Genomic DNA, 25,124 nt, shown 5'->3' with positions numbered 1-25,124 from the left:
ACTGTGACTTCTGTAGAACTCGTTATACTCTCTGGACGATCAGCTGATGTCTCTCATATCTCCTGCCTCGTTTCTGTAGCTGTAAATCCATCTTGACAGCTCTGGCGAATTATAGATGATGATGTCTGTGAGCAAATTGTATCGCTTCTTGTACACATCTTTGAAATATGCTCGCGCTTTAAAATAGAAAATCGGTACCTTAAAGAGTAGAATAATTATGTGCAAGATAAATTTATCGTCTACCGCGTTTTCTTTCCAAACGAACATTTTTAGCGAAACTTATAAATGATTAACGCTATTCGGTGACCGTCCGTGCGATATTACAATTATTAGTCACGAAATCTCTCTTCCATTGTTTGGATTATAATGAGCGTATCTTCACTTTCGAGTATGTTCAAACATTCGTTAGAGTTACCTCTAAATTATAACATATTATGCAGGTGGTTGCAACCTCCACATATTTTTGTGCAAAATGATATATTATAAAATTAATAGGTCATTTTTTCATATATGACTTCGCTTTTTTTAATCTAGTTCTACTGGAAGCTGTTTTTTCGCGCTTTTGACTTATATTATTGCGCAAAACCAATTTTGTAACTTTCAGATAAATACTAGTAATTGTAACTATAATGATAGACAGAATTTTCTATCTACTGGTAGATAGGGACAAGTAAACTCTCTCCATATACCATATTTAGTGCTTTAAGTTTGGTTTATATAACTGCCTTTTTACAAATACTTTCTTAAATTGTAATATGCTCGCTGTATCTTCTGAACATATTTTTTTTGAGTTTTGTTAATTAAAAAAAATACGTTATTAATTTATTTTAAATTATGATACAAAATAAAGATTCTCGTACACAGTTGATTTTCGCTACATTACAAAAGTTTTATTGAAATGGAAGGCATAAATCAGCTATTTTATTAACCATTCCATGGCTGTAGCCTTGAAACCAAATATATATGGACTGATTTACACACTTCCCAACGATACGTGCATTTAACGTAAATTTTTTCCAATAATATTTTTTAAAAGAGATAAGATAGTTCCCCTCCAAAGTATGCAATAGTATCAAGTAATCTGTAAACTTCCAAACATTCTTATAATTAAAAAATATTATAACATAAAAAGTAAAAAAATAATATTTTCGAAACATTACTTCTAATTGAACTATGAATTAAGAACGGTGCTGTTACTGTTGTATACATGTTGCAATATTTTTTTAGCAAAAACGGGGATTTATTTCATTAATTAAAATTAAAAGTAAAACGCATTTTATGTAGGATAATTTTAACATTATATATTTGTATACTATTGTTATATATTTAATTGCCTTTAAATAATCTAATTTTGATGTATAACTAAAAAAAAGCACTTGCTCGGTAAATTAAAACCTAAAATAACATCAGATAAAATGATTAATATAATATAATATAAAGCTCTAGATAAATATTGAAATTCAGATATATTATGGGCTAACGTTGTATTATTTGTATAATAATGTACTAAAAAATCTCGTTATAAAAATATAAAATGAAAATGAAAACAATCTGGCTACCAAACACAGTTAAAAAAACTAGCAAAGTACTAATGAGTTAGTAAAATATTGCTTTAAGCAAATGCCTTGAAAGATGTATTAAAATAACGTTTCTACAATGAAATAATAAAATAAAAAAAAATATTAAATAAGAAAAACAATTGAATCAAATGTATTTCAAATCAAAAACACGATATTAAATTATTATGTTATGTTATGTTATATTATATTATATTATATTATTATGTTATGTTATTATATTATTATGTTATGTTATATTATATTATTATGTTATGCACTTTTTTTATCAAAAATTAATCATAATCAGATTTTGTTATAATTCAATTAGTGAAAATATTATCAAAATACCTATTTTAAAATTAGTTTACAGTACTATAGTGACTTTAAATTAAACAATCTGTATAGTTGACAGTATGATAAAATATAAAATAAATTATGCTAATTCGATAAATTGTTACTGAATAATAATATTTTTAAAGCTTGATATATTTAGATCAATTCAAAAAAGATTTTTTTAATTATCTATATTAGTTTATAATTATTTAAAAAAAATAAGTTTGGCAGCTGTTTTTTTGTAACTGTAAAACTGCATCAAAATTCTAATGGAAATAAGCTAATTATAATTTTGTTCACGTTTAACGAATATACGTGATGCTATTTAAATGTTCAATGAATAAAATCTAATGTTCGTGAATACGAAATTAAAAATCGCTATTAAATAAATGTTAAGTCTTACTAGTTAAATACTAATAAAATGTTTAATATTTCCAATTAAAATACTTACTTAAATAATATAAAAATAATAAATTAAGATATTCAATATTTAATGATATTATATGATATATAAGTAACACGTACATACATAATAGAAACAGCTGAAATAACTATGTTTATATTCACAATTAATAAGAACAAAAATAACACGATCTTGACTTTTTTATATCTGAATATTTTATATTCCTACAGAATGATCAATAAATATTACATTTTATATTATACAATAACAAAATACATAAAATTTTAATATGATAAAAAATAATTTAGAATTGGATATATATTCATTATTAGACAACAGAATTCTTAGTTTCTTTCATTACATTTTTGTAACTGTTAACAATGACCAAAAGAAGTAATGCGAAACCTGTTAAGAAAAAAATATATTAAATCTTGGAAAATTTATATATAGTATATATACATATAACTAGGCTATTGCATATATTTTTGTTCTGTATTTAAATAGTTTACCGATCGGTATTATTCCAACAATCAAATTCACTAAACCAAATTGTATTGATTTATACATTTCGGGTACTGTTGAAATAATCACTGAGGTACATAAACAGCCCCATTTGATCCCAACTATTATAATCCAAACCTGAAGAAGTTTCGGCTTCACCTAAAAACAAAAAAAAGTAAAAGAAAACATAAAAATACATTTAGTAAAATCAATAAAGTACCTTTATTACACCAATCAGTAAAATGCAGCCCAATATTAAAGATGCAATTGCAATTATAGTGAATAATATAAAAGCTGTTAATGCCTCTTTATTATTTTTACGCAGTAATACTACGCCGATAGTTAAAACTATAAATCCTAGCTGAAAAATCAATACTCATATACATATATGTTTATGTAGATATGCTAATCTACAGGATAAACTAGAAAGTATATTTTTCATTGTAATTTGTTAACAAATATTTTTGACGTATTTTAATATTTTTACATTACAAGTAATTTTAATATTTCAACAAATTATAAGGATATTAATTAATAATATTTTTTAATTAATTTTAATTACTTTCATACAGATTAAGCAAAAGTTCTTATAGTATACTCAAGATAAAATTAAAAAAAAATGAGTTATACAAATATAGTATATTACCAATTGCAACAATCCAATTACTAATGTTGCTATACGTAAACTACATTCGGAACAACTTTTTTCTACTTTAGGCATTTTGTTCATCTGAAAGATATTTTACAAAATATTTTATTTATTACTTGTTATATAGAACGTTCATAGATAGAAAAGTTAATAATACGTATGTATGTATAAATGAAAATAAAATCAAAAACTTACGTTAAATGCAGAACACGTGATATAGTAGTATTTTTTTTAAATCGACTGAATAAAATTTTGATTTTAATTTGGTAGCATTAAATTGTAATTAAAAAACGATTGTTATTCTAAATAATTGTTGTATTATTATATATTAAAACACAATCTTTTTGCATAGATTTTTTTATTGAGTTATTAACTGTTTTGTTATACAGATACCATAACATGATTTATTATATATACAAGATTATTTATCATAACACATGTAGTTTTGTATCTATAAATAAAAACTGTATATCCTAGGATAATCGAGTTGTTATTATTATTAGACATGTTAAAGCAGGCATCTGTTTTATCGCGTTGAACTTGTTTTATTAATTCATCAAGAGGTGGCGTTGATAATTTATAAGCATTAAGCACTTCTTGCAAATCCTGGGGGAGCAGGTCTTCCTGCATTAGAATTACCAAGCGAAAGCTGCAAACCATAACTGTGCACAACAATGAACATGTAGATTTTAAAGCCTAAAAATAGACGAAATTATGTTGCATTAAAATACGTAAATTTAAAAAGATTAACTTAGTAAATATTAACAATACTCACATATGCCAGCTAGAGCAGATATTACAGCGCTAGCAACTCCACTAGAAGGTAAATTCACGGATGAAACGATCATGTTGATTAAAGAAACTACAATGTTTATTCCAGCGAATACCTTCCATGGCATGAAGTACGATGGATTATCCTAAAAAAAGAATAATAAAATATATTGAAATTTGATCAAGTATTTAAATTTGAGTATAAAAAGTTATCTTAAAATTAATGTCGATTTCTTAATGGAACAAAAAATCACCATTAAATGTTTACTTCTATTTTATTGATTCAAAATGTATTTTTTCTAACTAGAGCTTTTTCTGAGCTTACTAACCATAAACAACCTGAAACTTGATTAATAAGAAAAATAGAAACATTCGTAGTAGATAACGATTTAATTCTCAAAGTTAGTCATTAAATATTTTAAAAATAAAAAATCTGGAATAACAAATTAGATGACACATCAACTAAGCACATTTCTAGAATTTACTATTTTTATTTAACAAACGCTTTTAACGCTATCTTATATTTTGGTTCTTTACTTATATTTGCTTATCAGTTACTTATCGTCAATTAAACGAACGATATCCCAATATTAAAAAAATACGCGTTTATCTATATATGCTGACGATTAATATATTTTAACGAATACTAATTGTCTCAAACTTATCGCGAATAAATTAATTCTTACAATTCTTAAAACTTACTTTTTTCACTCCCCACAGCATCAAGAAAGTCATCGCTAATTGTATAGCAGAAATCACTGAAATAATAATGAAAGATATATACGCTGCTTCAATTTCTGCTGGACTGTAGTCAGTGTTATTTCTGTAATTTTCGAGTTGAGATGCTAATGCAGATGAAGTAATTAGTACCACGATGTATGTAATCTGAAAATAATTCATATGTAAATTTTCACAATATATGTGTATCTATAAAATTTATGATTGTCGTAACAATCACAGCTAAATTTTAAAAGCAGTTATAATTGTTTTATAATAAAATAAAGTAGAAAAAAGCGACCGAATATTATATAATAGTAACTCAATATAAATACCACAATAAAATATATTTATATGATTAAAATTTCACTTAAGTGAAATTTGTACTTATAATAATAATTGCATTATTTATTTAGCCGTACAAACAAAATTTTTCGGCACATTTTAATAGTTAATAATTAAATTAGTTTACCAATTCAACCCAACCGATGACTTGCGTTCCTGTTTTCAAAGAGCATCCACAACAACAAGAGTTTACGGTAGGTATCCCCATTGTATTCTGCAACACAGTACATAAATAAATTATTTATTTTTATAATTGGCCACAAATCACGTAGCTTGGTATCTAAAAAAAATTTGCATGAATCATTAATAAATACACTTTAGATCATAGATTCTCAAAATAGGCAATATTGCCTAACGGTGGGTGTTGGACAAATCTCGGTCGGCACTGCTGGCTCGAAGGGAATTTGTGTGGGCGATTGAGAAGCCATGGAGGGCGACGGAGAAGTGGGCAAAAAGTTTTATGTTCAGAAAAAAGTTGTTCGAAAATGTTAATAAAAAATAAAATAAATATCTTTTACATTAAATATAATACATTTTAGGGTTTTTTAAAGTGGCTGCTGTAATTGTTTTTTCCTGGTTCCTATAGACTACTCCTGAACTGCTAGGAAGTTTGAGAATCTATGCAGTTTAGATTAACGGATTTTTGTCATTTTCGTCGATTGATTTTATACATAGGTCACTTTATCACACTATGACTCAATATAGTAATAATAATAATAATAATAATATATGAATAAACCTTTTATGTAAGCACAGGTATACAATATCAACGTCACCTTATAGCAGCAAATATAAAACTGAACCTAAATTAATAACAGGGCAACATTTATACTGATACGCTAATAGATATAGAATAAATGGTTATCTTTATTATCAAAATTTACTTGTAACTAGTTCAAAATTACCCGAATAGCGATAATTACGTATGTGTATGATATATTATATTTACGTTTATTTAATATAGCAATATATGGTTTCAAATATTTGTTTATAATTTATCTAGAAAATATGAAGCTAATATACATAAACTTGCCATTATTTTTTAAAAATCATCTTATTTTTATTGTAGAAATACATTAAAACCTAATTTATTCAAAGCATACGTGACGAAAAATTGTGAATTAATAAATACAAAATGTAAGTTTACTAGGTTTACAAAACTTGTGGTTAAACTTGAAAATGTTGAGTTCTTTTTAATGACCATTTTGAACAAACGAAGAGAAAAATCCTCGAAAAGTCTCGAAACTCATACGAAAACACACGTGCATTCACAACAATGGAAGAAAGATCTCGTTACCAAACCATTGCGTTAATTGCGAAAAATTGCACGGATCACCTAATAGCATATCCATCACCTATAAGTACCGTCGAAAACTTACCTAACCGTACTCTTTGTTTGGAAATGACGCGCACTAAACAATACATTCTACCCTGTGCATAATACTTTTGTTCTTCAACCCTTGGGTTACGCAAAATATATTTCGTGGGTATGACCAATAAGCAATGCAATTGGCTCGCAAACATCGTCATCTGTGATTTGACAGAGCTGTCTCGAACCACCATTATAAAAGATGCGACGCTTGGTCACAGTGATGAGACACGTGGAAAAAGCATCGAAATACATACATCGACAAAAAATATTTCAGCGTATCGTTCAGAGAGCTTAGTGAGAAGACATCACGACAATATCAGGTACTCAACTGAAATCATACCGAAATCTACCGACAATAGTAACTCGACACGCCAGCAAAGATCTTCCCATATCTAAGACCTGCTTTTTCTGCACGTCTCTATACATGTGATAATTTATATATGCTTAGAAAATAAATCATCAGCTTTTTTGGCGTCTATTTGGCTACAAAATCACGCCCTTTCAGCAGCAAAATCCAAAAAAAATATATGTTTTAATTAAAACATTTTTTTTTAGAAAAATCGTTGCAAAAAATGTATTGAATTATATTTTACAAAATGCTATTATTTGTAAATGTAGAGTTAAGTCAGTTCAAGTTACTTTTTGCTAGGATTACCATTTTATTTTAACATAGTTTTATAATTATTTTTCTAAAATTAAACTTGTTTGAAGTCATAGTCATTTGTTATTTGGCATTTATTATTTTGTTGTAGTCGATTTTATAATTTATGCTATTAGTAAGTGGTATTACTAGGTTGGAAATTAATAATTATAAAAAAACCTCCCTTACAGTGAGCTCTGGCGTTATATGTCTGGAATTTCTAGAGAAACTATTTTCAGTTTTTAAATATCCATTTGACTGTTAAAGTTAAAACGCCATAGTGCGTAATATGACAAAAATTTAATCAATTGATAACCAATTACCGGGTAAAGCCGCTTAGTAGAAAAAATATAACGCGTATAAAAAATACATTATTAGTATTTTTAGTGCTATTTTTATAATAAAAAAGTGGCGTTATAAAGCTCAAAATATGTATTTACTATAAAATATAATTATCACAATAGAAATAAAATTATAGATAAATTTTAATATTTTATTAGAGCAAAAACGATTACCAATATTTAAAAAAATGGAATTCCATTTTATCCATTACAAATATTGTTATAGCCAAGAGATGTTTAACTCAAGTCGAGCGGTAACTTCCGCCCGGTCGTCCTTGTACTACCTGCTTTCGAACTGCACGGAGGCGGAGGAGAAGTATAATAATATGTAAAACAGCTTATGTGTATTATTTATGGTTCTATCGGCCTCCTGTGTTAAAGACACACGCGCAACAAAAAAACCCCTGACTTCTTTTCGAGGGGAGAAGTTAAACAATTATTATAAATATATTATCAATATTTTTGATTGCCAGCGACTTCATAGCACAATAACAAACTTTTATAGCATGAGTTTTATTTCTTGCTGTTTTATGCTGCATAATAATTATATATTAGACACGCTGTTTTGTATAGCTATAGTTTGATCATGGCCAACTCTGCTAATTGTTACATACATACATATGTAAAAATAAAATTATTTCTAAAGAAAAAAAATATACCATAAATTTAAAACAAACATTTATTTTGATATAAAATTAAAATATTTAAAAATAAAATGTTTTTTTTAATTATAAAAAAGTTTTATGTTAAAACTAAATTTTTGGTAAAGTTCATAATTATCTATCTTTCACAAAAATATTGTGAGAAATAATAAGTCTGTAATCTAAATAAAACAAATTAAAAATAAATTGTATCTCTGTTTGACGACACAGTCTCAGACGACTTTATGGTGCAGGTATAAAGTCACGCAAAGCGCGTCTTTTATGATGTATTGTCAATGGGCTTCAGAAAAAAAAATTAGTAGTTCTTTGGGATATGCTATCGTACTTACATCGTTCATCTTCTTACATTTAAATAGCTTATTCTAAAACACTCCTCAGCTTCTCAAATAAATTAAAGTATGTTTAGATGCACTGAAATAGCGTTTATATTTATTCATATTCAACAATACAGCTGATTTAATGATCAGCAATAACAACAATTAAACAATGTTAATATCACAGTATATAATGTAATTAAAATCAATTATTTAACCTCTCGCGAGTAACGCTTTTAGTACAGCTTTTGACAAGGCATCCCCGGAAATGACTTGCTGATTACCGCCCAGGTTTCCCAGCGATAACTGCTGCGGCAAAGAAATGGTATATTGCTGGACAGGCACTGGTGCGGCTTGCGGGACTGGAATGTTGACTGGAATAGGCTGCGGTACTGGTATTCCGACAGCTTGTGTTATTTGAATTGGAATCCTCTGTTGAACGGGATATCCGACGGGTCTTGGTACATCAACCGGGACAGCTCTCGGGACGTCGAATGGGACAGCATGAGGCACGGGTACGTGGACAGCCCTTGGTACGTTTATCGGAACAGGCACGTGAATGGGAACGGGGACAGGCCGATTGACGTGGAATGGAACAGGCTGAGGCACTCTATACGGAATGGCGTTGTGTACGGTGGAAAATGTGTGTCTTGATGGTGGTGCAGCGTGGAAATGGGCTTGGGTGTATAGATTTGGATTTGGATGGGCATGTGGTTGATAGAGTTCGGGTTGTGAATGTGAATGATAGGGTACGGGTTGTGGCTGTGTATTATAGAGTTCGGGTTGTGCATGTGTATGATAGGGTTTTGATTGTGCATATGTACGATATGGTTCGGGTTGTACCTGTGAATGATAGGGTTCGGGTTGCGCATTTGCATTATATGTGGGTTCGGGTTGGCCGTACGGAGGTCTAAAATCGGAATGATCGTAACTTTGATCGTATTCGGTCTCACTATATGCAGGGAACGGTTGACTAGGCGTGAAGAGCTGTTTGCCATAATTCGGAGAGTAACTATCCGAATAGCCTGTTAAGGACCTCTTATGGTTGATTATGGGCGTCCAATGGCATCTCGACGGGATCACGAGACCGAATAAAAACGACCAACACTGAAATACAAATTACACTAATTAATCAATGATTCTAAAAATTAGAAATATTTATTAAATACCTACCACAAAAAGCCTAATCAATGTCATTTTGATGCTTCTCCTTGGAATTCTGCAATAAGACTACACCGGAACACAGGACCGGACATTCGCTTATATATGAATACAAAATCCGGATATATAATCGCATCTACTCTTCAAACTAGATCTAAAGCGTATAGTAGATATAGACATCGTCTGGTTTGCGAGTCGTTAGCTGATTTCCACGTAAGAAGTGAAATTCTTCCCGATGCATAAAATAAACTTTTACTTACGATGTGCATCATAATATATTAAGTACAAGTTTTTTTAACTCTTTATATAAAATGAATTACGTAATTATGTATTTTATTCTCAAAATTGCACACAGTTTAAAATTGTAAAGTTTCCCAAATTTGTATTGTTGTAAGTTATTCATTATCATCGAGTTTTTTTTATATATCTTGTTATGTCCGCTTTATATAGTATGCCTTAAACGTTGAAACCCTTGATCTAAAGTTTGGATTAACGAAGTTGTATTGTGTGGTAAAAATACAATTTCCACATTTGGATGCTGTATAGTTTGGGGATGACCTAATGCTTTATTCAATAGTAAAATAATTTTTAATAAAGATTATTTTTCTTCAAATAACATTTGATTTCTGGGACAAAATATTTGTTATACCAATGAGTAAATGTTGCAGCAATCATTCAAGCTTTTTTATTAGCTATTCAATGGACTGGCACATTTTCAAAATTTATACCTTTCATTGCTCTAGGTTTAACGACATTACTACAGAAAGTAATGTCACTCTGTCTTTGACAGCCTTAAAATCACTAGCTAATTTCTTAGTTTTCAGTAAATATGTTCTACTGGACATTTTCTTTCACCACTAATCTTAAGATTATGTATCATGTATATTATTTTTAACTTTTCGAACCAAACTCTGTTAGCTGCGAAATTATTATTTTTTTGCATCTCACACAGTTAAACGTCGAATACATACGATTGCAACGCGTAAATAGAGATACGGTGTAGTTTATCTATCAATATTTATATATAACCGTGACTCACACATTGGTATAAAAAAATAATTTAGAATACAACTGAAAGATATGATCTTCATTACTACAAAAACTTTCGTTTTCAGTCATAGATGGAACTAAAAATAGTGAAGTGAAAGATTTTTATTATTTTTGATGAAATTATAATGAAATTATAATACAACATGAAGTTACTTGTAACAAATATTTATATTTAACGAGGTTCTGAAGAGCTTCTATATCAAATTTGATTTTAACTGGCATCGAATAGAATAGAAAGTAAACATTCAGATGGACTTATGTACACATGTACATTTTACTGTATATTTTGTACATAGATAATATCTACATATAAGAGGTTCTCTATTAGATATCAATCTCGTTCGTACACCAATATTGATTCAAACAGCATAAATCGAGTGAAACATCAAATTATTTTCTGAGAGATAATCTTAAATCGATAATACATTATATTATATAATAATTTTGGTGACAAATTAGATTTAATTTATACAAATGCCTAGTAATTCGAATAAAGCGAATTCACACTAGTACCGCAAGATAATTATCACCCGGCGCTAATGATACAGTTAAATTTAAATAAAATAGCATAATTACGAATGAGGTGGAATGCGTGAGCGATCGGAATGTATGCGGATGGCTGTTTGAAAATTGTGTAGATTTTGATTTATTGAATAATTTACTTTTAGGTATAGACTGGAATCTATACCTAAAAATAAATTAAAGCCTTCTATGAGGTGCCCTACTGTGCGTTCGATCAGCACTTGACTTGAAAGCGCCCTCGAGTGCTTGACGTGACATATCCTAGAAGGTTTTCTCCTAAGATCATTTCATTGCTAAAAAGAAAGCACGTCTTCCACAAATTATGAAAGAAATCGAGACATCCGTCTGCTCTCGGGAAATTTCGTTGAGGTAACTTTTTTGGTTACGATGGTCTTAATTTAATTTATACAAATAAATAAATAAATATAAATGTTGAGCTTGCTCAGGATTTAAAAATATTATTAGATATTCTTCCCAGAAAGATAAGATAACACGATATGCGTGTAAAATGACACGTTGTTATCCAAGCAAAACCAAGTATCGATTTTGTTTATTACTCATAAAAAAAATATTTCAAATCAGCGCGTCTCATCTTATTGGAAAAAATCTTGTACTTGTACTAAGGTACGAAGTTTTTAAATATAAATTATTTTTAAATCGCAATGATATTGAAATTAATATCCCAATGATATGGCTGTGTTCTGGCTTATTTACCCATCATAATTGAGAGAAGTATAACATATATTCTACACTAGTCTCAATGCGATGATTTGAGGTGGAACCAGACTATTTGTTATTGCTTAATATATTCCTTGCGTGATTGTAACAGTGATTCGAAAATCGGTAAGATCGGAAGTTGTCATTTTATGGAACCTTGCCTTTGTTTAGGTAATCAACATTTTTATTGAAGTATTTTGAAACTATTATATTTATTTTTTAATATAATAAGATAATTGTTCACTTGCATGTGCCACTGATAGCAGCAATAAGTGCCAGCGATGAAGCAGTTGCACTGTGAAAAACACAAGGAAATTAGTATGTTGGAACTATTCAGCCAATTGCTATCATTCAACCGAAACCTCACTGACGTGATACAGCAAGCTGTATATGTGGAAGCAACTATTGTGCCGAATCAAATTGAAAATACAGAACTAATTCAGGAGCCACTTACCGGTCAGAGAGAGCAACTGTTTTTAGTAGTGACAAACTTAGTCGAAGAATTTTTTATCAACTCTTAGACGATTTTGTTACGATAAAATCTAGGGGAAAAAATGATAATTAAAATATATTCATGCAATCATATAATCATAAACTATTGTATTTAATAATAACATATTATGTGCTTTAGTATTTTTATTATTATTACTACAATTACTGGCATTATTATATTATTTGATATGTCTTTTCTATTGTTTTAATAAACACTTCCATTCCGTTTTTCTCTACTCGTACATTAGGGACCTTACAAGTGGAATAGCCTAGGGCCTCACTACATCTAAATCCATCCCCAAGTATTTTTTTATTCTTATAATTATAATTTATATTTCAAGTAAAATTGCATTACACAAAGAAAAATATTAAAAATACATAATTAGATCTTCAATTAAATTTTTAATACGTATTTTTATGTCTAAAAAATTGCAATAATAATAATAAGAAATGATTATTAGAACTATCATAGTTTTTGCTCTATTATTATTACTAGAAAAATAATATAACCATTTTAATATTAGAGAGTTTTAATACTATGTTTCGTTATTTTAAGCTATTAATAATTCAGATTATAAAAAAAAGATATTACGGAAACTAGTGTATCGTGAATTGTATTAAAAATGGTGACTACAATTCAATGATTAAAAAGTGTATTTGTTTTTAAAAGCAAAATTAGTAATTTTCTAAGAATTAGCAATAAACCTGTCTGACTGAATGATAGGCACGATATAAAATTACAACGGATGTAAAGATAATAAAAAATAATAATTAAATTAAAAAGATCATATTGTACTAATTATTAATATAACAAAAATAATCTTATAAACTGAATAATGAATATATGACATATACTGTATGTACTCAATTGAAATATGATAGTAGTCAAGTTAAAAATATAATTTTTTACTTATAGTATTTAAAATATTTTTGCAAAATGATATAAATAATATGTATGTATTACATAAGTTGTCGTATGTTATGTTAACAGTTGGAAGTGATTAAAGCATTTGTAGGAATACAAGATCGCCTGTTGGTCGAGTTTCCGATGAAAGTTATCCGGAAGATTCGAAATGGAAAACTAGTTTCAGTCTTAAGAACAGTTTATTATACATAACTTATGATTTATAATGTACTGCATGAATGTATATATGTATGTATATAAAATTTACTTATTGGAAATAGTGAGTCAAATAGTCGCATATGGTTAAGTACATAAAAAATACGATCGTTGGCACCAGATAAGATATATTAGCACTACACCGTTTTATCTATATTGATATAGCGAATTCAATACACATATATGACTTTTGCAAAAGCTAAAATAAAAAGCCTTTGAATATCTAAATATGTTTTTTTACATCAAGGGATATATAGATTACGTAGCTTATGATTTAATACACATAATGCAAACGTAATCATAGTCGTAATAGGTCGTCAGACAAGGTAAAATATAAGCTAGAGGGAGTAATTTCTTTAGTTTTGAAAATATCTCAAAGAAGGGGAAACATTTATATAGCTATAAAGACTTCTCTTCCGCGTCAAGTTCGACAGTGTATACCTGTGGTTTTGTGAGATTTCTTGTGAATAAATTGTTATACATTTGTGTCATTTCGAAATGAAGATATTCGTAAGTGTTACCTGTATTGAATTTACTATTTCCTTATCAGTAGGATATAAACATACACGAACAAACCCATAGATAACTGTTATCAAAATCAACAATGAGGGTATTATAGCAATTATTATGAATCAGTTTAATTGTTCTGTATGAATTGATTCATTATAATAAAACATGATCAATCTGCCTTATCAATTATTTAGCTACATCTGTAATATGATACATTTCATCAGATTAATACAGGGAAAAAATATGATCATACTATCTATGAACAGATTATTGTTTCAGTCTTTATGTAATACTCATTTTTAAATATAAAATCTAAATCCTTCCATCTAAATATATTACACAATTTAACTTTCCTTTTATTTAAATAACAAGGATCAATTCTCAATTCTATAACACGATCTAAGTCTACGTGGGAGCCGACGCATTTTATACAACAAAACTTGATAGTATATTCTGATTCAAAGCCCAAGGCTATATAGAGTGTACAACTTGAATAAAGTAAAGATGGCTGATTTCAGACTGTGTAGTATCATAAAATTCGCGAAAGCTCCAAACTGAGATTTTTTATCTATAAGGTACTTCAAGTCCATGTTTTAAAAATAAATCAATGAACGCAATCGGTCCATTCATTTAATCGTCCAAAGAGCAGAGTCACTTTTTTTAACATATCCTTTATTTTATAAATTATATGCATATATTACAGCGGTATTTCAGTCATTTATTTTCTCTGTTAGTGCCATATAACAACTTAAATAATCATTTTAGGGCCTAAGGTTTGTTTAGTGTTTATTGTTTTGTTATTTGCGATGAGATGTAATAATTATTTAATTTTATATTAGGCCTAAAAACCTAATTTATTAAGTGTAATAGAGTCGATTTTTTCCAGCAAGGATTGAAGATGCATAATAAACTTTTATACATAAAATTACTGAGGTTTTTCAATTCTATATTTGCCAAGAAAACACGAGATGTTAATTTTTAAGTAGTCGAGTTCACGTAGCATACAGTTGTTTTACAGAAATATAGATATAGCAATGTATTTATAGTTGCAAGGCAATTCATACATCTATATAATCTCTCCTGGGAAGGCATATAAATATAATAAACCTAAATATGTTCTTTATTCATTATGAAACCATTTCATATTTATGCTTATCCTTAATTACTGTTAACATAGATCTGATATCATAGACACTATTTTACTAGCAATAAAAGTAATTTTATCAATAGCTTTCAATAATTCAACAGTAACAGGTCATAATTAATTTATACCCCAAAGTTGTAAACCACTTTAATAAATAATGTCCATAGGGAAACGTTTACAAATTCATAAAAAAATAAGCAGAATAGTATGTTTAAAAATAAATATAACCATCGATAATTATAACGTACATAAATATTTAGTAAATGCACACGCTATATATCAAAATATATTTCGTCAAAAGTGTTTTATATTATATTATAAGTCCGTAAGTTATAATAGACCGACTGTTAAGCTCTATTATTTTTACATCTATAGTTGATTGTCCGTTAGGTCATATTATTTTTTGAACAGTTACTGCGATAGTTTTTAATAAGAATAAAGGAATTGATGACATTATTTAATATATTACGACCCCAGAGCAACTGACATTTTGTCGAAAATAATTTATAAGAAATTTTCTAGTTCAATAGAAAAACAGTAGGGGTGTAATAACATGTATACATTTAAATACATAAAGATTATTGCCAAATAAAATCTACTAGCTGTTGCTGAATACAAATAAAAAATCCTGGATGTTAAATTTTATAAAATTGAAAGATATCCATTTCAGTATTTTTAATTTCGGATATCAAAGTGCTAATTATTTAAATTTTATCTTACGAATTATTACTATTTATTTTGCAATTTTCTCAATCCTTGAAAATGAACTATAATTAAGAACATTGTATTAAGGGTTTATTTATTTCAGTAATGTTTTTAAATCAAACAAAAATCTTCAAGTTTTCAATTAGTTTGTGGAAAACGCTTTTTAAGAGAGCTTTGTACAATATCTGAAATAACATGAAATGTCTTGCTCCTAAAAAATATCTTTTAGGTTATTGCTATTTTAAGGGCGTGCATTCCGCACGCCTTTCTCTCTCTGACTCTCGTCACTTAACACGCGAGCGAGCGAAAGGGGGAAGTATCTCATCGTACGCGCCTGCTAAAATAATAATATCGGTAAAGATAACTATAATATTTTAAATACTATGCAATATTAAATTCACAAAATACAATTGAAAGAACCTAACCTCAAATTTTGTATGGGTGCCTAGTCCCCTATAACGAAGTCCCAATCTTTACACTATAGGGGGTCGACTGTATTTAATTAAATGGTATGAATTTTTATTGCCAAATTTATCTGCTCTCCCCCCAAAAGAGGTCCCTTTCCTTTATATACGTAATTAAATACTATTTTCCCACCAGGGTTTATTGCATGTATTACTAATAAATAAAGTCACGCTTAAGTGTCTGACGTCTTAAAAAGTATAAGTTACTATTTTCGTAAATTACAAAAATATTTTCAAGCAGCATAAATATTAGGTAAATAATTATATATAAGCTATACTTTTCATTAAATTTTAAGTTAATTTATGCTACTTTTATGTATTTATTTTTCAATAGATTATATATTTAACTAATGATTTATTATTTATTTTCAGTTTTGCACGTTACTTTTTATTAGTTATGTAGCCGCTTTGAACCACAAACATGCTTCTAGACGTTCTATCGGCAACATCGGAATTGTAGGATTACCTTTAATAAACAGAGGTATAGTGGCTGGACCGCCAACGGTCATTGGTCATGACTTCCACACGATCATAACAAAGCATATTGGAATACCAGTGCCGCATCCCGTGGGAGTTCCCATTGACCGGCCGATTCCAGTGCCCATACAGGTAACTATGACTTTACTTCATAACGTTATGTGAATAGTTTGTTTATAGGCCATTTTATGAGTTGTGTTACTCTAAGAAATGATTGTTTAATTTGAATTGGGTTACCTGCCTGGCAGGTGCCCATTGGTGTTGCGGTAGACCGTCCCTACGCAGTACCGGTTCATCAACGCGTTCCGGTCCCAATTGACCGCCCTGTTGCTGTCGCTGTTGATAGACCGTTTGCGGTTGCGATTCCACAACCAGTTGCTGTACCATTCATCCGACAGGTAATGAATTTTTATTCGAAATTTAATGATATCTTTGTATCATACATAAGTTTCAAAATATTAAATAAATGAACGATGCGGATCGAATAAGAGTAGTGTAATAAATTGTATCACGGCTGAAGCTGCCTATTTTGATTCGGAAAAACGGTAACAAATCTAAGCGCACTATTGAATTCGAACATCAAATACAACCAAATACAAGAAAAAATATTAGGAAGGCGTGTGGGTTGCACACGCACTAAGCGATGAGAACAATGCGACGCACCTGCCTCATATTGCGAGAAAAAAATTAGTGCTCTCGGATGGAAAACTGTTGCTCACCCTCCATATTCTACTAATATAACACCATCAGATTATATCTCACCACCTTATATCTCACTCACCAAGTGACTAGAGTGAGTGAAATGCCTGTGAGTATGCGCCTGATCTTGTTAAGCATAGCCACAAGCAAAGGTTCCTTTACTGCGTCATTACTGGTGATGGCAAATGCTGCTTTTATGTGAATATAAAATGACGGAAAGAATGAGTGAGTCATGGTCAATAAGCAACGTCCAGAGCGAAACAAGATTTGCATCCACGCAAGAGGAATTCTTCAAGTCAAGACCGGATGGTTTTTATCGCAGGCACAGAAAAACTTTTAGAACGATTACTTTTTTGTTGTATTCCCTTGTGCTTTTCATTTGGAAAAAACGGACACGACCTATATTAACATATTCACTTATGTTAGCATGCATTAGGTGTTGTTAACACTATGTTAACAACACTAACATGTTAACACTTTGCTAACTAACACTAATGCTTTATTTTTTTCAGATCGGAATACCAGTACCCCAACCTTTCCCAGTCGGGATACAAACACGGGTTCCTATCCCGGTTGCGCAACAAATTCCAGTCGCCGCCTCCGTACCCTTAAGTCATTCGTTATTGCGAAATTCCAATTTGTTATCTAATATAAATTTACTACATGGCTAAATTTCAAATTAATTGTTTTAAAATTAAATTGTTGAATGTTCAGTATTAAATTCTAGTTAATAAATGTTACGTTAAATGTATTCTTGAAAAGCTTTAATACAATATATTTTTTGAGTTTTACATGTGTTTTTGATTATTATTATATATCTCAATATACGTCATTATATGATGCTAGCAAAAAACTGAATAATCTTATATGATATAATAATATGATATCTTACGAGTATATTATCTGATTAGACCAAAAACAATGATATCTTATTTTAGATCACAATAAAAAAATTTTAATCAACTATGTAACTCTAATAGCACTAAAATATGGCATTAAAGTTTCAAAGTCTTATATTCTACTACAAACTAATACAAAGAAATTTGAGAATAAATAGCTTAAAGGTTTGAAAACAATATAAAATTAGCAAGCAAAAACTTTGTTAAAGTCTACAAATATTTTGTGCCTAAATCTATAAAAAATAATGTAGAGAAATTTTGAAACACACCCCAATTAGGTTTGATTCAAAACTAAATGATTATACTATACAAATTGTCAAGAAAAACTTAAGAAACATAATATCGCACAAAAGTTGTTAAAACGACTGTAGAAAATTTAATAAAAATACCACAAAAAATTCTAGAATGAATTAACAAATTAGTAATATAAGTTTTAGTTTCTGTAAGAAATTGGCACATTGGAAATTGATTGATAAAATTGGCACATCTATGGCTCTTATACGCATAAAAGCCAGGGGCGTATATTCAGGGTGTGCTAGGTGTGCGGCGCACACCCGCAAAACCATCTAAAATATAAATTTAGAAATTTAGAAAATTTAGGGCGTAAAGCGACATCATTTTGCATACAGTAGTATGCAAAATTATAAATTTTTAATATGCAGTGTATAGTATGCATTGGTATTTGTCATTCGCTCTGAACGTTTTCGCGCGAGCGATCGTTTTGGAACAACACATATAACGCGCCGACCTTGCGCGCGGCCGCCGACTAAAGTAAATTGTTTCGAGATTTAACGGCTGAAGTCGATCTGTCGGCTGGCAGCGCTCAGTAGTAAAATTGGTCTCGAATTTGGTGCGCGTACTTCAAAAACTCTTGCGTCCGTCGCTGCTTTTTTATTACATTATATCACAATAACAGGTCACTCATTTTTTATATTTTGGCGTAAAATAGTTTATTATCTTATTTACATATGATCAATATTTAATTTTCTATTCTAGATTATATTTTTTTATTTACCCCAATAATGATGAAAAATACTGTTGAAGATATTCTGAATAATCCATTTTCAAAAATAAGTTATGAAATTAAATTGAAGATAATCAAAATTGCCAAACCACGTCCACCTCTTCCCAATTTATTTATGAAGCATAAAGACAATAAATGTGAATATACAAGACATTTTTCATTTTAAAGCTAATATAAGTCAACATAATGAACAAGTTCATAAAAATAGAGAAATATTAAAAGGAATGATTGACGCAGTAGTATATCTAGGAAAACAAGAACAACCTTTTCGAGGCCACGATGAATCCTGTAATTCACTAAACAAAGGAAATTACCTTGAATTTTTAAATGCACTTCGAGAATACGATTCTGTTTTGGATACTCATTTAAATACTGCAACGGTGTTTCGTGGTACTTCCCCATCCATACAGAATGACATAATTGAAGCGATTGGTGATGTTATTAAAGATCATATTAAGGAAGAAGTAAATTCAGCAAATTTTGTCGCTATTATTCTTGACGAAACTTCAGATATAATGACGAACTCTCAACAGTTTTGCGTTTTGTTTATGAAGGTAAAGTTTACGAGCGGTTTATTGACTTTACAGACGTTAGCTCTGATAAAACAGCCGATGGCATATTTTGCCACGTTGTAAATATAATTGAAGAATTTAAAATTCAAGAAAAATTAGTTGGACAGACTTATGATGGGGCGAGTGTAATGAGTGGGCATATTAATGGTTTGCAAGCCAAAGTACTCGAAGTTTATCCACTGGCCATTTTTACACACTGCTATGCTCATATGTTGAATTTAACATTACAACAAGGTCTTTCCAATATAAAAGTGTGCAAATCATTCTTTCAAACTTTAAATGGATTGTCTGCATTCTTTTCGAAATCTTCCAAACGAATAAATGCTTTACAAGAGTTTGTAGCTAGAAGACTTCCTTCTGTTACACCTACAAGATGGAATTATACACACGGTTAAGTAACACAGTGCAAAAATACAGAAATGAATTTACGGACTTTTTTCGAGACTTCGTGAAAAATTGTGAACTATGGGACCCCGACACTGAAATAAAAGCACGAGGTTTTCTTAGCTTTTTGGAAGATTTTGAAACAAGAAAACTTCTCCACATATTTTCAAACCTTTTTGGAAAAACTGATGTGTTATACAACATTTTACAATCCAAATCTTTTGACATATTATATTGCTGTAAGAAAGTTACCGAAATTTTGCAACAACTCAGACATGAACAGGAAAATAATTATTAAACATTATGGGATTCTTATGTAACGAAAGAAAATTATCCAAGACTGAGTAATGATTTGCTTGTTGAAGAAAAGCACGCGTTTAGCCAACTATTTAATACAATAGTTGATAATATATGTAAGCAAATTGAAAACCGATTTCTTCAATGTCCAAATTGGAATATTTTCACCTTCTGGAGAAAGAAAAATATGAGCAATATAAAGAAAAATTTCCAAATGAATTACTTACCAAACTGCAACAATTCTATGGAGCATTATTTGATTTTATAAGTTTAAAAAATGAGCTTGCTGTTCTTTATCATTTACCTAAATTTGCAGAGAAATCTGTTCATGAGCTTGTACAATTTATGAACACAAATAATCTTGAGTCAGGTTTTCAGGAAATAGATAAATTAGGCAAACTAATATTAACTCTTCCAAGCAGTACTGCTTCAGCAGAACGTTCATTTTCTGCACTGAAACGAATTAATAATTGTTATCGAAGTACCCAAGGCCAAGAAAGGCTATGTGGCCTTAGCTTGATTTCAATAGAAAAAGGGATCCTTATGGATAATAAAAAGAAGATCACTTTTTATGACAGCGTGATAGAAAAATTTATGATTAAAGAAAGAAGATTAGATTTTATATATAAATAATTATAAGTTTATGTTTATTGGAAATTTGATATTTTTATATAATAATATTTTAGATTAGGTTTGATGTTTATTTATTTATTTATATATGGGAAAAAGCTGTAAGGCAGTTTAGGCATGTCAAAACCTCGGCTAATATAAATGAAAAAATGTACGTTTTATTTTTATTTTTTATAGCACACCCAATATTAACACCCACCGTACGCCACTGATAAAAGCAGTGAAAACGACTGTAAAGAAACTTAAAAACATACATTAAAAAATCCTAAGAATATATATTTATAGAATCCTAAGAATAAATGTATATTTTTCAATGCAAAATTTGCACAAAAAAACTATTTTGCCATTAAATCTCGAGTCATATCAGCCCTTTTTGTAGTTTACTTCCAAACTTTTCAAGATTTGTTTTCACAGCTTTTATAAGCTAAAGAAAAGTACAACTTGAATTCATACCTTTCATGCAAAACTTATTATTACTAATTGGTTAAGTTATGCTAGACCGTTTTGTGGATTGCTTTTAGTTTTTCTACATTGCTTTACCGAACGTTGAGAAATTCGAAAACAAAAATAAAAACAGATTTGTGAACACTTAAAATTATTTTTGACAAAACTTGGCAGGAATATACATAAAAACTGGTTTGTTTAATGTTTCTTTACTCACTACAGGTTCCTAAATTTCATATATTATTCCAAAAAAATATTTTATTTAACTACTATTAAAAATTATTATATTTAAAATAATGTAAACAAATTTAGAGACATCTGTCCACGACGTTTGGATACTTTTTTTATTTTACCATTAATTGCTAATTAAAATTAAGTATTTTTTGTGCTTTTTTAGTAAATTACTTTTCGATGTTTTTTCATTTAGATTGTACCAAAAATATATTATCTAAGTTAGCGCTGTTCAACTGGCGGCCCGCTTAACCAAATAATTTTTTTAATTAAAAGTAAAAAAAAACGATATTTGCAAAGAGCTCTACGTATTAATGAAGAGATATACCTACTATTGAAATGAACTTAAATTAGATATCTTTAAGTAATATTTTCTCAATATGATGACCTTGAACAGAATATAGCTTTATTCAACGATCCATTAAACATTGATATTACATCCGAAGACCTCAAATATCAAATGAAATGATGCGATCTATAGGCTGACCCATTTATTGCATCTAGAGGAGCATCTGGAAGAGAGCTGTTAAAACTTTTGGGTAAAAAAAAATATCCAAAGATGAGAAATTTTCGATTTCTATGTTTGGGAGTAAGGAATGCAGTACTGGAAGTTCCGATATCGATAATATCGGTATTGGGGCAAAAATCGCTTTTGATTCCACCGGTATTTCGTTTTGTACAACCGGTAGTATCAACATTTATTTTTAATTCGTAAATTTTATTTGTTAAAATCGATTTCTCAATTGCTTAGAATTACGAATACGGAGAATACAATAATTATCATTGTAGGATATCAAAGTAGAATAATATTATGCAGTATTAACGTATTTTTTACTCTATAATATGTTTATCTAATAATAACTGTTTATAATATGTTTTTCTATTAATTATAGTGAGTTTTCCCTAGCTGCTTCCTTTTTTCGTATCTCTGGTGAACGGTGTTCAGAAATTATCTAATCAATAAAATTGAGTTAGAATTGCAAAAAACCAATCCAGGTTTTATTGTAATAACTATTTGGGAGTACATGCATTTGCGAGGGCGCGTTCTCTGATATGAAATACATAAAATCAAAATATAGAAACTGCATTAAAGATTCTACACTAGTAAATAAAATTTGATTAGCGACAACAAATATTGATATGAACATAAAATAAATTGCTGTCCAATAATTACATCCACAATGCTCCTATTGATTAAAGATTTTTATTATTATTATTAGTTACATTTTCCTTTTATTTTATTATTTTTGTATTATCTTGATATAAATAAAGTATTTTTCTACGTGACAATAATTGACTTTCAAACTTTTTTGCACCCCTTCCGAAACATCTGTAAAAGTAAAAATGACCTGCGGACTAAGATACAGCGCTGATATAAATGAAATTGCCTTTGCTTTATGTTTAAATCTATTTTTTATGCACCTACTACAGCCTCATTGATTAGAAAAATATATATGAAATATTTAAGTTGCAAAAAACATCAAACTCCATGTTAATAAAGTACTACCTGTATACATGTACTTCTGTATATTTAATATATAATTGCTGTAATTAAATTAATTATTTAGTTATTAAGTATAATAGTGAAAAAAATATATTATTGTTAAATATCAAAATGTTTCATCATAGCTTTAAACTTGGGTTTATCATTACTATACGCAGATGAATTGCTCTAGTTTTGAAGCAATCGGTAATCATCTGAAGGGCATTTACATCATTTTGATGATAGAGAATCATGTCAACGATTTCACAATCAATCAATATCTTTAATCCATTGTATTCAATATATGGGAAAAATTATAATTAAAACAATACATAATAAATATTACATATTTTAATAAATGTTTACAATTATTGTGTTTATACAATAATAAAAAATCAAAATATGTTTCCTAAACGAGGTGTAATTATTTTTTTTTATTTAGAAAACAGTCAGGTGTGCAAGTAGGTATTAAAATAATACATATTGTTTTAGTTGGAAACTTATTTGACCGCGTAACAAGAAAGTTTAGTACATCTTCGCAAAAACTTATTTTATTTTAAGTGAAACATTGTTAAATTTATTTTATTTTACAGGCTCCAAGTATTGTTCACAATACTTTGAGACTATTGCCCAGGAACAACTCTATTAATTAAAAAAAAAATGCTAGGGACCGCCTCTATAACCCCTAAAGACGAGCCACCCATGGTCATATATATTAATTATAATAATGTAGTTAATAAATTTCCTAAAATTAAGCCAAAAAATGGCAAAATAAACCCGAATTCAATAGCTATTATATACTGTATGCAAATGAATAAACTTTCATATACATTGTGCAAACAATAAATGCTTTTATACTACAAAATTAAATCGTATTTATTGAAATATTTTTTTTTCCCAAAAAAAGGGACATAAAAATAAAATATTGTAATAGCACTGCGTATATGTATTAATAAAAATCAATTACAAATCATCGCCAAATTGTTTCTGTTTATGGCAATGACGATATGAGATTGAGTGATTTATGTATAGGAGCAAATTAAAAAAGTAGTGTAGTCTTATGACCTTAATAAAAATAGAGTAAATACATACATATTAATGTGTAATGGTGTCCAAAAACGTCGTTTACGAAACAGTTGTATCATACCCTGCGCTCGTTGCTTGTCTCCAGAATCCATGCTGAAAATTAATAAAGTTGTGTGAGTCGATTCACTCTAAATCTTGCATTATCTTAAATAATGGTCAGAGTTCATCGAATTATAATAATACACTTGACGCGCGGATACATAGGGGAGTTGGGGCAATCAGCTTCTATTTTTATATTGCTCTCCTCCTCGTCTCTCATTCACACCAGTCGCAAATTGCGATCTAATACAGTAGCACACGACGAATTAACTCCTGTTGCACGTGACATGTGATTGATATGCTGATAGTGATCCAAATTAATGCGGCGATCGCTGCTTCGAGCGAATAGTGTTGTTTTTATCTGGTA

At 29.2% G+C, this 25,124-nt stretch overlaps 3 protein-coding genes across 4 annotated transcripts; 1 reads left to right on the top strand and 2 right to left on the bottom strand.

The window, feature by feature from the left end:
• Window positions 1-3,786: 3,786 nt before the first annotated feature.
• Window positions 3,787-25,032, bottom strand: LOC148231997 (uncharacterized). 2 transcript variants are annotated; one of them, XM_088191525.1, is made up of 6 exons: window positions 24,902-25,032; window positions 24,725-24,811; window positions 5,406-5,492; window positions 4,919-5,101; window positions 4,221-4,362; window positions 3,787-4,141 (listed from the first exon to the last, which is right to left on the bottom strand). In XM_088191525.1, exons 3-6 carry the CDS (start codon window positions 5,484-5,486, stop codon window positions 4,032-4,034), a joined length of 516 nt encoding a protein of 171 aa, XP_088047651.1. In that variant the 5' UTR covers window positions 5,487-5,492; window positions 24,725-24,811; window positions 24,902-25,032; the 3' UTR covers window positions 3,787-4,031. The 2 variants fall into 2 exon arrangements, with proteins under 2 accessions (XP_088047651.1, XP_088047650.1); XM_088191524.1 differs by lacking the exons at window positions 24,725-24,811; window positions 24,902-25,032 and adding an exon at window positions 6,018-6,088.
• Window positions 8,695-9,726, bottom strand: LOC148231999 (uncharacterized; the record flags this gene model as incomplete). The annotated part of the gene is made up of 1 exon (XM_088191207.1): window positions 8,695-9,726. A coding segment is annotated over one exon (906 nt), but the record flags the coding sequence as incomplete, so codon positions are not given.
• Window positions 12,339-18,508, top strand: LOC148231998 (uncharacterized). The gene is made up of 3 exons (XM_088191206.1): window positions 12,339-12,443; window positions 16,865-17,101; window positions 17,218-18,508. Exons 1-3 carry the CDS (start codon window positions 12,339-12,341, stop codon window positions 17,437-17,439), a joined length of 564 nt encoding a protein of 187 aa, XP_088047332.1. The 3' UTR covers window positions 17,440-18,508.
• Window positions 25,033-25,124: the final 92 nt, after the last annotated feature.

Source organism: Plectrocnemia conspersa, unplaced genomic scaffold (assembly GCF_051122295.1).
Source record: "Plectrocnemia conspersa isolate PC_06_02 unplaced genomic scaffold, ASM5112229v1 ptg000009l, whole genome shotgun sequence".
NCBI classification, from domain to species: Eukaryota; Metazoa; Arthropoda; class Insecta; order Trichoptera; family Polycentropodidae; genus Plectrocnemia; species Plectrocnemia conspersa.
This window is presented reverse-complemented; position numbering and strand designations above follow the sequence as displayed.

Bases quoted from the DNA above. Each gene is read 5' to 3' on its own strand.
- LOC148231997 (XM_088191525.1), bottom strand. From the start codon at position 5,486: ATGGGGATACCTACCGTAAACTCTTGTTGTTGTGGATGCTCTTTGAAA. The intron at 4,363-4,918 runs GTAAGTTTTAAG...TTCTTTTTTTAG, and splicing joins TGCTGTGGGGAGTGAAAAAA to GATAATCCATCGTACTTCAT. The intron at 4,142-4,220 runs GTGAGTATTGTT...GTCTATTTTTAG, and splicing joins ATCTGCTCTAGCTGGCATAT to GCTTTAAAATCTACATGTTC.
- LOC148231998 (XM_088191206.1), top strand. From the start codon at position 12,339: ATGAAGCAGTTGCACTGTGAAAAACACAAGGAAATTAGTATGTTGGAA. The intron at 12,444-16,864 runs GTATATGTGGAA...ATTTATTTTCAG, and splicing joins CTGACGTGATACAGCAAGCT to TTTTGCACGTTACTTTTTAT. The intron at 17,102-17,217 runs GTAACTATGACT...CCTGCCTGGCAG, and splicing joins CGATTCCAGTGCCCATACAG to GTGCCCATTGGTGTTGCGGT.